This window comes from Monopterus albus, unplaced genomic scaffold (genome assembly GCF_001952655.1).
Source record: "Monopterus albus unplaced genomic scaffold, M_albus_1.0 scaffold72.1, whole genome shotgun sequence".
Classification (NCBI taxonomy): Eukaryota; Metazoa; Chordata; class Actinopteri; order Synbranchiformes; family Synbranchidae; genus Monopterus; species Monopterus albus.
The window spans coordinates 2,227,544-2,243,246 of record NW_018127952.1 but is presented as its reverse complement, the minus strand read 5'-3'; the positions used below and the strand labels follow the sequence as shown (position 1 = coordinate 2,243,246).

Genomic DNA, 15,703 nt, shown 5'->3' with positions numbered 1-15,703 from the left:
TCCTGCTGAGGCAGCAATAATATTCTTGTCTCTGAGTTTCAGCTGTGGCCCCGTGGTGCTCCAGAGTCTGCATACACAAAGCAGGGCAGATTTAGAGAGAGATGGGAGATGCGCGACATGTATTCCTGTGACTGCAATATGCAAGAAAGGTACACAGAAAGGAGCAAGGAAGAAGAGCGCAGCATGATGTCTCCTAAATATAGTCCTGGGGGGGGGGCAAAACCTGGATGACTTTTCTCATTGTTGTCAAAAGCACAAACCATAAAGATAATAAAGCCTTCCTCTCAAAGGCTTCATCACACCCTTCTTGCCATGGTACTCTAAGTTCGATCATAATGACCTTTTTGGCTTCATCAGGCCACAGAACCACACCTGGCCTCAAGGCTGTCTGGATGAGCCTGGGGAACTCCAACTTTCTTCCTAGGTCCACCTTGCATATCAGATGACTGGGCCTTTTGCAGTAGAACGTTTCTTGATGTTCTTGCTGTGATTGATGACTTTTCACCCTCCCTCACAAACCTTATTGCTGGTGTTGCTTTCACATGTATTTGTCATTTCTTGCTTCTCTCCTGGTCCAGGGTGTTAACAAATGACATGAGCACCTTGTCATGCACCACCTGTATCTTCCTTGAGCGAGTGCTATTTTGCACACTGACAAGATGTGTGCCATGGTGCCCGTTATCTCCACATAGCTTGCATATTGGGTCCTCTCTCATGCCTCACTTGTGCAAGCTTGTAGGAGTTGGGAGTGTGTCATATACTGACTGCAGCAGGAAAAAAATGTGGAAGGGTCCTCATCTTGATAAATCTGCCCATGTGATTATCTACTTCAGGAGGTCCCATTTGATCCAAGCTCCCTGGGATGCTAGTTCTACAGCCCCACATTTTATCCTCCAGTCATGGTTTGAATTCTAAACTTTATACAAGCAACTGTGAAAATGCAATTATTTAGTAGGTCTGTTTTACAAACGTTATTGGTACCGTGTATTACATTTTGTTGTAAAGTATGGTTGTCCTATTTCGTACTATTAATGGCTGTTTTCTTTTCTAATAGCAGCACATTACAGTCATAAGCAGAATTAAAAATATCAGTTTGACTTTATGCAGGTTTAAGTTCTTTACTTATACAGCACTGAACATTTCTATTACCTTAACCAATAAAAACCCAATCTTTACTATGTTTTTATTACTCCATTTTACCTTACATTAACTTACTTAGGATTAAAATTGGTCTCATCAAATTATATGAAGTACAACTCAGTAAGGCTGGCATATCATGTGAAAAAAATCCCAAGATGGTAAATGCAGTACCATACAGAACAATTCCATTCAGTGATGTGCACTTAATTGTTCCTAGGACTTGCATTTATATGCACTGTATATATCTATTTAAATATAAATCCATGAGCAAGGGTGTTAACTTGTAAATGGAATAATTATGATGATGAGTTATCCTCAATGACAAACATTTTCCACACAGAGAAATATCTGAAACATGGCACCATATGCATAGTGTTGTTCTTTTAGTAATGATAAAGAGAAGGGTGAGGGGGACCTCTGCAGGACAATTAGTGCCAGTCACTATTTATATGGCCAGTCACATGCAATTTCTCAGAAATTATAATAGGTGTTGTAAAAGGAATTGTTTTATTTCAAAACAACTTTGTAAGATGATCTGCAAGTGTCAGCTGTCTCACTGTACCTTTAGGTGCTCGGCGTTTCTTGGTGTCAATAGCAACTGGGAGCTGAAATGATTCAGATACAACACAAACAAATAAATATGCATCCTAACCCAAGAGCAGCTGCAGCACCACCAGAATAATTTGCCCCACCCAAAAATTGTTCTTGTATCTGTACTGAGGAGCTTGCCTAGGAGTGTCTTTATTTTTTTGTAAGTGGTGACAGGGCTACACTGAGCTTTCAGTCTATTTGATACATTACAATACAGTAATCCAGTATGACAATTATTAGGCTTTAGCTTAAGTTTTTAACCAAGGAATGCATCATTTCTTTCTTTAAATTGTTCCCACTGGTCACAGTGCAGGGTCACATATTGAATGCTTAACTAATTAAAAGTTGGCATTTTGCAACAGTGCAATAGTTTATACATTTTATTAATCATGTACTAATACTATAATGAGAAATACTGTTATGAGTAAATGTTCAAAATCTTACTTAAGTAAAATTATCATTAAAAATCCAGTACTATAGGTACTCAATGTGCAGATGAATACACTATAGTAGGCTTCAGGATGTTTTGTTTTACATACTTTTTTCATTCACTGTTTCGTTTTGCAGTCACTGACATTTTGTTAGAGCAGTGTATTAATATCCTCTAGCTACATGTCTCCACGTCCTAAACGCTAGATGTTATAACAAAACTGGGATTTGTGGTAACATTAAAGCTCACTTACAGCTGAACTCGACTGCAAATCTCAATACGTTACTTTTACAGTACAAAGCGTGGTCCAACGATGGTTAGCAAAGCATAATTACACTGGTTCGTTACCTGCGGATTTCTGTCAATTAACTGCAGCTATAGCTGTTAGCTCATTACATTACTGTGAGCAGTAACGTTAGTTTTAATCAGTTTAGCTTCACTTTAACTAGAATGGGGTAAGACAGGCAGCTAGCTAATGCTTCAAAAGCGAGTGTTATACAAAGGCTTTCTTCAGATCTGACGTTCAGTTTACTCGAGATATATCGCAGTGTCACTTCATCCATCAGAATGTTTAATGGATAATTTATTCAAGCAAGGATAACTAGCTTTAGCTTTGCACTCACCTCTGTGGCCACGGATCCGTCCGCCATCTTGGAATTATCAACACTACAAGCTGTTGCCATGGATACATCTGTGGAATGCGGAGGTGAAGCTCATTGGCGGGGGTGCTATGTTTGACCATAGACTGTAGGAATCTGAGCAACCTAACGATAATGGCCGCAATCAAGCAGTAAGTTTTTATCTTATTTCACACGTATACCCTTTAACAAGAAACAAGCGTGGCCATTTATTCACCGAGTTAGCCAATTGGCTGCAGTATCTTAGCCTCATGTCTCGCCTTCAGATTTCCCATGCAAATCTCATCGTAGAAGGTTGGGCCTATTTCAGACGAACACGTTTCTTTAGCCTACATAATATAACATTAGGACATACAGTAGATTTTCTACACCGCACCCTTTTTTAACAATCTTGCTGGTCAGCCAATAAAGCGTTGCTTGACAAAACTGACTGCAGTGATATCAGCAGCTGTTACTCCTCCACAGAATTTCCAGGGTACGTTTAGACTGGTGTTGTGTCTAAATGTGTTTCCCCTAGCCAATTATCTGACCACTACTGAGGAGGTCTACCTGAAACGAGCTGATACGACTCTATTTATGCTCATCAGGAACATCATTGAGAACAATTGGGGAAAAAAGCATTTAAAACTTTGATTACTTTGTCACTAATTTGCTGTCTGAGAAAACATGGCAGAATTAAGAACCTACCCAGAAGCAAAGCTGTAGCTTTGAGAACAAGCTCCTAGCTACATTTCTGCACAAATACATCATATGCCTAGGTTGGTCTACCTGTATTATACATTATGTGGCTAAGAGAGGTGTAAAGTATGAATAAGGCTTGACCATGGTCTTGACTTAGCATGATAAATATGATCCCAAAATGTTTTAACAGAAAAAGCTGCGAGTTTATTGAATATTAAGACTAAGAACCAATTTCCAACAAATGTTTTAAATAAGTAACCACTATATACACACAACATACCTTACTACAAACACTGACCAGGGGGAAACTTCACAAGAAATTTCTGCACAAAGATAAACAAAATCAAACCAACATGAATTTTCTGCTTAAATCACCACTCAGAAGCTTGTAGCTGAGTTTACATCTGCAAAAAGGCCCTGAGGAAACAGAGTCCATAACTGAAGATTAGAATATATACACAGGTGTGTGTACAAACACACACACACACACGTAAAAACGGGAAAATGCAACACCACCCATAGGAGCAGCTACAGTATGTGAGCATCTAACTATGCAGTAACATGATTATTGTCTACAGTATTTGATTACAAATTCAAAACATACCATATTGTTCTTTCTGCTCACTAATAAACTTTATGTAGTAAATGTCTAAATTCTATCCTGTCAGTAACTTTACATTAATAAACCTGAACCATTTTTCATTTTAATTGTAGTAAGACTCCACACTATGACAAAATGCATATTTCTAACTATGCAACATGAAGTAAATTGTGCCATCCCAGTTAAACCTCGTCTTAATCTGCCCTAAGAGATTTTTCTCTCACTTCATCTAAAATCAATAAGCTGATCAAAAAGAAAGAAAAATCTTCATCCCATAACCTTCATTAATCAGCTTATCGTATACAGTACTATGCACATGAAAACAACTTGGTGAATAGAATTAAACAGCAACATGTAACGGGATGCATCTCATTTTACAGGGCAGTGGAAAGTAACTCCAAAACTATCAGTACTTTTTGTATATATTAAAAATAATACAAAATGATTGAGTGGTTACTGTATAAGGCTCTTCATGCTGCTGTAAGGACAAAAATACGCATACATACATGTGGATCCATTATTCATTGATGGTAAAACATCCTTGTCAAGTGTGTGTTTTCTACAATCCAAACTCGACATGCAGTGTGTTTATTTTTTGAGGCCCCAGTCTTTTATTTCTACATTAACAGTGAGATAGAAAAATCCTAATACTTTTCACCAGCATCTTAGGCAACAAGATTTAAATAAATGCACTTTCCACTGAATCCCAGCCCTCAGTCCAGTGGCGCACCGCAGATTCTCATTTACATCTTTATTCTATTAATTTAAACGCACTCCAGGAGTGATGTTGTGATGTTGCCACTTTATTTTTGTCGTGCACACAGCGCCTCCTATTTGTCATAAAATTCAACCTCAGTTTGTACTTTCCTACATTTTCCAGAATAAAATGAATTTTGGTAGCATGGATTTTGAACATGCTGTATACTGATCAGGCCAGTAAAGACTTCGATAGCAACCAAGTTGTGCAAGTCATTACATGCTTGTGTAAGACCTATACGCTTGTTTTCTGTCTTTAAAGGTTTATATACTGTATGTAGAGAATGGGGACACCTCCCTAGGCAGACCATTTCCCTTGTCATGTTACTTTTTTTGGTCATTTTCATTAGATAAGAAACCCACCTGCCCCTAAAGCTACTCGAGAATATTGGGACATGCCTAGTGTGATATGCTGGTCAGAAAAGACTAGCCTGAGAAACCAAGGATGCGGTAACTGGTCTAATTTTCCTGTCCCCTGCCAAAGGTTCCCTGGGCGGCAGAAGTGGCAGCACTGGCTGCAGCATTCTGGAAGTTGCGGTTGGTCAGGACTCCTTGAGAAAATTCCCGTTGGGCCTTGGAGAAACTGGCACCTGTCCTCCTATACTTCGAGTGGACCTGGGTAAATGTGAAAACACAGATTGGGACAGTGACAGGTTACTAAGTCAAAATAAAATGACAAATTTTCAGTATTTTCTCTCTTAAAATAAACTTTAATGGTTGTGCAGGCTCTGTTTCCTTCAGTTGCAGTCATGAATTTCAGTAAGGTGTGTAGAGCAAAAGCACATCTTTGCAAAAAAGAATCCAGGACAAAATGGGCTTCAGACACCAAGCCTTCAAACACTGGCTGGAAAGTGCCTCAAAACCCGGGCATGCATGTACAGTTTTTCTGTTGGATAAATGTTTGTCTCCCATTATTTGCCTTTGTCTAAATCTACTGTATTGTGCCATGTTGTTGGTTGACTCTTTCCAAATGAACTGTTTGTAGGATCAGTTTCATGCGCTGCTTTGAGTATTTCTGAAGCTTCATATCCCAGTTTCTCTACTCAGCAGTTTCTAAATTCTCATTCCCTCTCATGCCTTGGTTGTCTTTCCATTGCAGCTGCTGCAAAAATTTGTCACCACCATTTTTTAAATCTTGTTTCTCTCTTTGCATGCAGCCAGAGTGGGTTTGGAGTGAAGATAAAAACACAAAGCCACAGTGAGAAAACCTCTATTTATATATGTATGCTGCACCATGTCCGACTTTCTATTCTGGGCAAGTTCCATTAGTTATAAGGCACTGCCATTTTTTTTTTTTTACTGCAAACATAAGTACATAGAGAGTGCAATTTACTTCAAAAAACCAGAATGAGGGTTATGTATGCAACATGCCCAGAGATGTAAATATTTTGCAATTTCTCTTCCCAAAGGGGAATGTAGATAATCTGATTAAAGTTTACATGTTAACATACCATATATCAGCTTACCATTTTTAGCAGGATGACAGCCATGACAGCATTTACAGTGAAAAAACCGGCCACCACCATCATAACTACAGCCACAGCCAGGTCCCTGTTGATCATGCTAATTGATGCGATCCATCCACTATCAACAACAGAGACATACAAACAAATAACCATGTTTCATTTCACATTTTCTGTATGAACCATACAGCATACCAACCTTTTGGCAGTTAAATAACAGCTTAAAAATTAATGAATTAAAAGAGAAATGACCCAAAATCCCAACATTCCTCAATGAGCAATGGCAAAGTATGAAATCTTAAAAAGTGAATAAGGGAAAAAAAAGTCTAATATGCCTATCTGATAGACAACAGAAACCAAAAGAGAAAAGTCCACACTTACAAAACACACGAAACAAACACATAGGTGTGACTGAAGAAACACTCACCCATGCAAATCCTCATTATACTATCAATCTACCCAAAGAAGAGTGCACAGACAAATTCTTAGTAATAAAAATAGATACTTGGGGACATGTTCACAAAACAGCTCATCTTACTACCAGGCCTCTCCTAAACAGCACTGGAAGCTTTCCTCTTAAGAGTTATTCACAAAGCTGCTAAGAGCAACTTTGAGCAAAAAACAAGGAGAACTCCAGCTACGAGCTACTTTTAGAACAGACGTGTTTTGTGAATATGGTCCATGTTGTTAGCAATGAACAACTGCCACATGCATTTAGACCACACCTTCAGAATTTCACACAACATGCAGATGATTATTAAGCTAAAAATGTTCTCACTGACCTGTTTCCCCACTTGGGGATCCCTACAGTTTGGATAATGTACACTGCCACTTGGAAGAAAAAGACGAAGAAGAAAAAAAAGAAGCTGAAGGAGCTGTCGGACCTAGGGAGTGAAACGGGACAATAGAAAGGACAGGTTAGCAACGTTATTTCCTAATGATGACATTTGTTTGCTGCCACATTAGATATACACTATCAGAAGTTTGGACACACTTTTCTATTAAAGTCAATGGAAAAGTGAGATCAAGAGAGTATCTATTATGTGAAACCTCCAAGACCGGTGTACATATAGTATAAGCAAATAAAATATGGTCGTGGCTTCTCTCAGACCAAAGAAAAAGAACAACAGTCTGTAAAACCTAAACGTCCACTCCAAGTTCACTCCAAAATTTTTTTAATTCAGTGAAGCTCTAAATGCTATTTCAGTTGCCTCTCCTCTGCCAAGAACACAAGTCCTGGGGAAAACACTGAACTGTAATTTGATGTTAGCATTTTCCTATTTTAAATGGAAGCAGCTGAGTACAGAGTAGCTCCACATACACCTTCTCAAACCCCTTAGGCTGAATTTCATGTAGTGTTCACAAACACTGCATGAAAACACTACTAAGTAGTTTAACCTTCTCCTGTCTGTACAAGGTATTGTTATATCCATAAGACATCTTACAAATCATAGAACACTTAATCATCAGCACGAGACCAGTAAAGCAGGGTACCTGAACGCCTTGTAGACAGGCCTGTACCAGCAGATGAAGGCCACAGGGGTGAAGAGGATGAACCAGAGGATGGAGAGGCCGAAGTCAACACCGTACGCAGCGTCTGCAGTGAAATAAGCCAGGCAGGCCAGCACGTTGAAGAAGAGTGTGACACTGTGGACTGGTGGAGACACAAAGAAAACCAGTGACACAGACTGACGATGGTGGAAACAACCATTATCAGACACCAACCTAAGGACAAATACGCCACTTTGCTTTTGAATGGCAAAAAAATAAAGTTGTGCAATATTTTTTGTGAGCTATCTTTGGCACCCATTTTGAGGCATTAATGTGTAGGGTGTCTGATGGGTGAAAGGATTTGGCACTAGCAGTTGACTGCACTCTGCTGGATTTTAGGATAAGTGTAAGTGAACTGAATCAATGCACATTCCACAAAAAGTTCCAATGCATATTGTAAGAACCTTTATCCTCAAATGTTAAAAATATTATACAGTGACAAAAGGCACAGAAAATCGTGTTTATGATTAATCTACTGTGCTCATCTGCATCTGTAAATACCACTATTAAATCCAGAGTTTAAAAAAGGAGACACTTGTTTACATATAAAACCTTTCAGATTTCAACCATACTGCCCTCCAGATAAATGGGCCTTATTCAGCAATATCTAAGTTTGTTCTTAAAAAAAAAAAAGGTCCTAAGAAAAGTCTACGTCTGATTCATGAACGTGTTCCTAAAGCACAGAACTGTTCGCACCTGTGTTCTTATAATGATGAATCCCACTGTGTTTGTATGCTTAAAGCTTGTGCCAGTCGTTCCTCTTTAGCATGAGTAAATGCCCCGCCAAAAGCCATAAAAGAGCCTGAGGGGTCATGTGCACACACAGGAAGATCACACAGAAATTGAAAAGAAAAGCTGAGAAAGTCAGGAATGATATATAAAGACAGAGGAGCATCAGGCTCCAAACCAAAGAAAATTCTGAGTAGTTATGAAGAGGAGAACAGCAAATGAGCTGTCATATTAAGCAGCGTCAGTAATGGATATAACAAAAAAGATATACTGGATGTTCTCGCTTGCTCACTCAAGGGTGCACAACTGATGAAATTAAGAATGGCTTGATCTAAAATATGAGGCAACAAACACAGAAGAGAGACAGCGACCAGTGGAGGGGGACACGCCTGCCCCGAGTTATACAAGCTGGACACAGCACTCTCAGATGTGCCATCAACTCAGCATACCTTCATGTGTGCACACAGGTCCCATAGTCTCAACATAGACATTTAAAGAAATTCATGAAAATGAAAAATAAAGATATGTACTTAAACATGTTTGGTTTTGAAGTGATGCTTAGAGTAAAACAATGGAAATAATTACTGAAAAAGTATTGGTGTAATATATTAGTACTATAGGGGTACATACACATCCAGAGGTAATACATTCTTTTGCAGATCTTGCGGTACTCCTCAGGGATTTCCTCCTCAAAGTTCTGATAGAAGCATGGTTTCACAGGGAAGAAGGTGGGAAGAGGTGGCCAGTTGTTCTCTTTAGCTGATAAAAGATCGACCAATTGGAATGTCATTATGAGTGGTGGGTCAGTTCTTGTATTGTATATGCATATGCATGTGCTCAGCAGAACTTCAGTCACTGACCTCCACTGTTTGCGCTGCTTGCACTCCTGTTCTGCAGCTCCTGTTCCTTCTTCTCCAGCTCAGCTGCTTTTCTCTCAAGCTCTTCCTGCTGTTTGATCAGGTTAGCATGGCCAGCAGCTGCAGTTGCCTGGTGGGTGATGGAAAAGCTGAACTCTTAACACTGTGTTCAACACTGTCACTGCATCACTAAGTGCCTACTGCATTTTTCCTCCTAGTAGCTCTGTGATGTTAAATTTACACTACAATACACTACAGGCAACTGTACAACTACCCCACACCTACAGTAATTCAGGTGTAGAAGGTACCAGCTCCTAAGCCCAAATTTCAGATTATAGCTAATGACTTGCTGCTATATTGGCACTAAAATCAGGTGTCGCCCAATTTTAGCTTATTGCAGATATATGCAGGTCAAAATACCATGGTCACAATAACCCAAATTAATTTTTATTTTGCTTTACTCATTATTTTAAGTTATCACCCTCTATAGCTTGTTTTCAATTGTCAAACTGATATACAACATTGATTGAAATGATTGATTGTGTATTATAGTCATAAGGTCATGGCCATTTAAAGCCAGTGTCAACTCCCTAAAACCTCTTTGTTAATCTCAACTCATATAAAAAATACCTGATACAGTATGTGACTGCACACTAGATTCTTTGTCTTTTTTAGTAAATGTGCATCTGTGTCTTGCCTTACTTGTGGAGTTTGCTCCACAGAGGCCTGTAGTATGGCGGGTTGAGTGGAGGCAGCGAAGGCAGGGACTGTCGTGCCAGACCGGTTTCCCTGTGAGACAAAGTGAAGCAAGAAAGACTTTTAAATAACTAAATGGCCTCTAGGCTCAACTACCCGCCCTTGCACTTGATTTAGGGACCATCAATAAATCGCCATTTTACTGACACAATCCAATGATATGCAAACTGGTCACAAATAGAAACAAGATGACCAAGAGACACAAGACAAGAAATGCAAATCTTCACCACAAACCAAGACTACCACCAATAAGGACATAAAAACTCAAAACACCCACATACAGATACAGTATGTCATCTATAGTAATTTTGCATCTCGTTCAGTTTGGGGGTCCATGTAGGAGGGGTGGGGCTTTTACATGTCTCTGCCCACTGTCCCTCATTTGATTTGATTTATTCTTTCAAACATGCAGAACAATGACATCAACACACACACATAATTACACAAATCCAACCAATGCTAATCCAGAATTAGTTTGCTTATACCTAGTACATGTTTGAATGGAGTAGGAAGAAGTCAGACTTATCCAGTCCTACCCCATAACAATGGCCACCTCATAATGCATAATGATCACGTCAGTACTTATTAAAAGACAATGGAGCAAACCATTTCATTTGCAGAGAATGGGTTGAACTCCCCTGTGGTCTCCGTGGCTCTGCTGGTAGCTTGTGTGATGGACGCATCCTGAAAAAGAAATCAAACTTAATTTAGTATTATGTGTCACGACTTGTTTATATTCGGTGCTACTGTGGTTGTGGAGTAAGCAGTGTACACACTGGGTCTCGACCAGTACAGAAAGAGCACTTGAATGCTGAACTGTGTCACACGAAACGAATTTTTTATTACTATCCTTGCCCTAAACCACATTGTGTCAGTTACAACACCGTTTCCCAGGTTCAAACAAATAAAAGGCGCTTTTCCCGTTAAGTAAATATCATGAAGACAAATGTTTACTTATAACAAGTTACCACCTACTGCTATTAAATCTGAAAACATTAGGGTATGATAAAACGGAAGGACACCATCATGCAACTCTAGAAAGTGCGCCATTATATCCCATTTTGCCCATTGAGGATCTCACTTGACGGCTACGTAGCATCGGGCACCTGTTCGTGGGTCTGCCTCCCTGAGCAGGTGAGTTAACAACGCACGTACAGCGTAAATACGTTGTTTTACAGATAATATTTATAAGCGGCCTATATTTAGACTTCAACGTGTCATACTTCATGATAGGAACGATTTTTGAGGCAGGAAACACTGAGGCCAAACCCAGCAACCAACCCAACAGGTTTCTCTGTTGCGGCATATCTCTTTCAGTCTTCACACGAAAAAAGCCTCCAAAATATCGATTCGCAAAGAGAAAACAAAACGAGAACCTCACCTGGAAGGGATTTACGTCCACTGGGTCGGCGAATGGGTTGCTGTCAAATTCCGACATTGCGGAAAAAGTTATTTTTGTGCGAAATTAACACAACGTCACCTCCAGTCTCCCGTGTCTGCTACTCCTGTTTGCCAACCTGCCGACACTGGACTTCTGCGCATGCGTAACTCGAGGTGGACCGCGTCACGTGAATAAATTCGTTCCCAACTTGTGAGCATTTATTTTAGTATGTAAAATCTAACGGAATCTACCAATGTTGGACAAGCCTACGCCATTGTTGCCAGTTTACATTTCATTCTGAGATCAAATCACCTCTCCATTATTTTCATTGCATAAAACGTAAGGTTGTCCTTTTATATTCATTCTGACATGTCGCCTTTTTATATTCATTTGGCATAGGCGCTTGCAAAGGCACTTAAGTGCTGCGCCTACGCCTTTCTCTGGCAGATAAATCCCTGAATTATACATGCCTGGCCAGAAAAATCTCTTCAAAATCCTTAAAGGGATTCGTAAAGCCTAGGTGACCTACTCTCAGCACTTCCTCTCTGTATATGTTGGAAGGACCAGCTGCCTGCCACAGTCATTATATAGAAGGTCAGTGTCACTCAAAAGTAGCCTACTCGTGTAGAAGACTGATAGTGTAGTGTCACTGTGCCTCTTGGAAACAGTGGGGATGCTGCTGCTGCTGCACAGACAGTTGCAAAACACCTACAAACTCTGTCCTTATATGAACATTAAACTCATCACTTTGATCAATTATTAGGGCTATTCTACAGTCTCTACTCCAAATCATTGGCCAGGCTGCTGACAGGCCTTTAAAATAGGTCACACAGTTCCACAACAAAATACTTCATTACAAGTTCTGCATTTACAGTGGAAAGTATGTAGCCTGTGTATAATCAAGAAAATGTAAAAATACCTGATCCTTATACAACTATTTTATATAAGACTGCAAGTAACTATTTGCATAAATAGGCCCAATTCATTTACAGATTACTTTCTTGACTGATCAGCTGTCACAATTACCCAGAGCCCAGTATCATTGTCACAATTCCTTTGTCTTAACTACAGCTCAAACTTCAACATTATTAGACAATTTAAACGGGGCAACTAAACTGAAATATGTAATTCTTAAATTTATGAGGATGGAACCATGAATTTTTTTTTCATGGAAAATTACTTTACTTGGTCAGGTACTGAAATTGATTTGTTCTTAAAGTTGAGTAATTGTTTAGTTTAGTTAGTTTAATTGAAAACCTTTGATAAGTTCTTCATGCTTTGTAGGTAAAGACGTTGGATTTTATGATGGGGACGCAGATAAGGTTTTCTTCTGCTGACTCTTCCATGAAGGCCTTGTCTGTGCAAGCATCGCTGCACAGTGGAACGGTGCACCACCACTCCTGAGTCTGCTAAATCTTCCTGCAGGTTTTTTGCAGTCAAATGGGGGTTTTGATTTGTCTTTCTGACCAGCATACGAGCAGTTCTGTCCGAGAGTTTTCTTGGTCTTCCAGATCTCATCTTGACCTCCCCAGTTCCCCTGATCTGCCATCTCTTAATTACATTTCTTACTGTGGAAACTGCAAGCTGACAACGCTTTGCTATCTTCTTGTAGCCTTCTCCTGCATTGTGGGCATCAATAACTTTCATTTTCAGGGTCTTACACAGCTGCTTAGAGGAACCCATGGTTGCTGGGTGTCCACAAGTGTGTGCACAAGGTTTGAAGAGTCAAAGTATTTGTACAGCTTTGAAATTGGCATTTACCAATGACAGCTGTTGCTGTGCATCAGATCTAACGAGCTGATTAAGGTCTGATACCTTGTGAGAGACTTTGAGACTCTGGAACTCTTAGGGTGCCCAAACTTTTGCACCATGCCATAATCATGTTTTTATTTTTTATTTTTGTTCAATTTATGGCATAAGAAGTAACTATGCATCACTGTTTGCAGAAAATATTGTGCATTTTTTCCATTTCCAAGAGAAACTGTGTTAACATCTGTTCAAATAAAAAATCACCAAAATCTGTTATTTATCAAGGGGTGCCTAAACTTTTGCATAAGACTGTATGATACAATTTGTACTTGAGTAAATATTAGTCACTTCCCACTGCTGCTTTTTAAAACTTTATTCTTTTGTTTTAAGTTGCTTTCAGGTTCTCTTGGAATAATCAGTTCATAAATGATAAAAAAAAAAAAACTAAGTAACATGCCCTAATATAGGTTATTAAATAGCTGGAACAGTTCAATAGACTTAATTGCTGAGCAATTTCTGTTTTTACCAGAAAGATACAGTCAATGGATTCCCAAACATAGGTTGTCATTTGTGTAACAATAAAAATGCACGTGCCAATACCCCATAGTTGGGTACTACTGTTCTAGGCTGAACAGTCAAGTGACTTTTCAGGACAGACGGACAGCACCTAGGGATGAATAAATGTAGAAAGGGCCAGCAACACAGGAAACAAGCATACAATACGTTGCCTGCCTGCCCAAGAGAAAGAAGGCTGAACTGAGGTCTTATTTCATTTCACAGAAGGAGACAGATTCCCAAAGCTTATGAATAAACAAATGAAACGCCATCTTGGCATTAACACTTAAATGAAACCCACAATTACTGAAAACCATGAAATCCCACCGAAACGTTAACTGACTGGCTAAATTCTTGTTAGGAAGAAGAAACTCAATTTCCTTTAAGGAAGAAGTGGTTACACCCTGTTGAAAGTCTTGGCAATTCAGCTACACAGTGACTTAAACACAACAGCTTGTATAGATAAGAGGCAGGAAATATAGAGAGGACATTTCAGTCCAGCCTGAACGTGAGAATATGTAACCTAACTGAACATTGGCCATTGTGGTGATAATTGCACTGTGATAGAACATGCTAAAATGTAGTGCGACCATAGTATGAAGAGAGAAGTCAGAAAAAGAACTAATACCAGTAAAGCCACTTATATAAATCTAATTTGCTAACGCTTAACATGTGCCATCATAAGTTACTGATGAAAACATAAGCAAGGATAGTCAAGACCATCTTTCACTGAAGTCTTTTGTGGACCAAAGCGCTTCTTTATCAGAAAATAGTTGGTGATTAGAAGCTTCAGATGACGTATCAGAGGAAAATATGTCTTGCGTCTCCTTGATTCCTCTTTCCTTGCATTTTACCTGGGTGGGGCCAAGACAAAAGTAAAAGACAGTAGTGGAGGAAACATTGATGTATATAAAGAGACTTTGGATATACCCTTTAAGTGTTTTGTGTCCATCACTGAAGACATTTTTTAAAGTTGGTTTAAAAAAAAAAAAAAAAAAGGTGCAATTAACATTAAAGGTGGCTAAATTGAATTTGGGGAGGGGGGTACAGTGGGGCAGTGGTTAGCACCATAGGCTCACAGCTAGAAGGCTCCAGGCTCAAACCTTGTGGCCGCCAGGGGCTTTCTGTGTGGCGTTTGTATGTTCTCACTGTGCCTGTGTGAGTCTTCTCCAGGTAGTCCACCTTCCTCCCACAGACCAAAAACCAAATGGAGCCACTGTTGATGTCATTAGCTAACGCCTGTGTAAATATCCGCTGTATTTAAAGCTTTAATATATCATTTACTTTGACATTACTGGAAAATTCTAATAATGAGTGAAAAATAGACAAAATGAAGAAACACACTTGTATGACTAAAACAAACACTCATTAATAACCACAGAAGACATGATGATTTTATGTTCTTGCTTGATTGCTACTGAACAAACACTTTAGAGACAGGAGGTGGGGACGAGTTTGAGAGTGAGGAGATAGATCTCAACAAAATAATGGCATTTGTCCTCTATACTATACATATGAATTGCACTACTCAGTGCAATTACTGTATGGCTGTTTAAGCAGTGAATGTAGGGATTTTATAGATGTTCTTTACAGAGCTGGGATCCCCTGGCTGGAATACACACCAGCTGATTTGGTCCCTTTGATGGTAGTATTTCCCTAGTAAGGGGAAAAAGCAGCACAATGTTGAAACACTTGAAGTGGTTTTTTCTCACACATACATACATACAGTCATGCATGAGTGCTCAGTCTATGTACACATACACATAAAACATTTACTGCCCAAATCCATACAACTCTGTTCGAGATACTCAAAAAAAAAAAAAAA

General features: G+C 39.3%; 2 protein-coding genes and 1 long non-coding RNA gene across 8 annotated transcripts in view; 1 reads left to right on the top strand and 2 right to left on the bottom strand.

Moving 5' to 3' along the window:
• The window catches only part of bbs4 (Bardet-Biedl syndrome 4), a 12,800-nt gene extending 9,933 nt beyond the window's left edge, over nucleotides 1-2,867 (bottom strand). For all 6 annotated transcript variants that reach the window (XR_002275386.1, XM_020605698.1, XM_020605699.1 and 3 more), the window contains exons 1-2: nucleotides 2,785-2,867; nucleotides 1,703-1,745 (exon numbers count right to left, since the gene is read on the bottom strand). Coding sequence is in view for 5 of the 6 variants with exons in the window: in XM_020605698.1 (XP_020461354.1) it covers nucleotides 1,703-1,745; nucleotides 2,785-2,844 (103 nt within the window). In the remaining variant the exon portion in view is untranslated. The remainder of the gene's footprint in view (nucleotides 1-1,702; nucleotides 1,746-2,784) is intronic.
• On the top strand, nucleotides 2,867-7,892 carry LOC109963304 (uncharacterized). The gene is made up of 4 exons (XR_002275387.1): nucleotides 2,867-2,951; nucleotides 5,322-5,456; nucleotides 7,111-7,217; nucleotides 7,810-7,892. It is a non-coding gene; the product is annotated as an uncharacterized LOC109963304 (long non-coding RNA).
• scamp2l (secretory carrier membrane protein 2, like) lies at nucleotides 3,662-11,768 on the bottom strand. The gene is made up of 9 exons (XM_020605704.1): nucleotides 11,575-11,768; nucleotides 10,800-10,877; nucleotides 10,140-10,226; nucleotides 9,441-9,567; nucleotides 9,211-9,339; nucleotides 7,795-7,954; nucleotides 7,083-7,184; nucleotides 6,304-6,421; nucleotides 3,662-5,452 (listed from the first exon to the last, which is right to left on the bottom strand). Exons 1-9 carry the CDS (start codon nucleotides 11,629-11,631, stop codon nucleotides 5,297-5,299), a joined length of 1,014 nt encoding a protein of 337 aa, XP_020461360.1. The 5' UTR covers nucleotides 11,632-11,768; the 3' UTR covers nucleotides 3,662-5,296.
• Nucleotides 11,769-15,703: the final 3,935 nt, after the last annotated feature.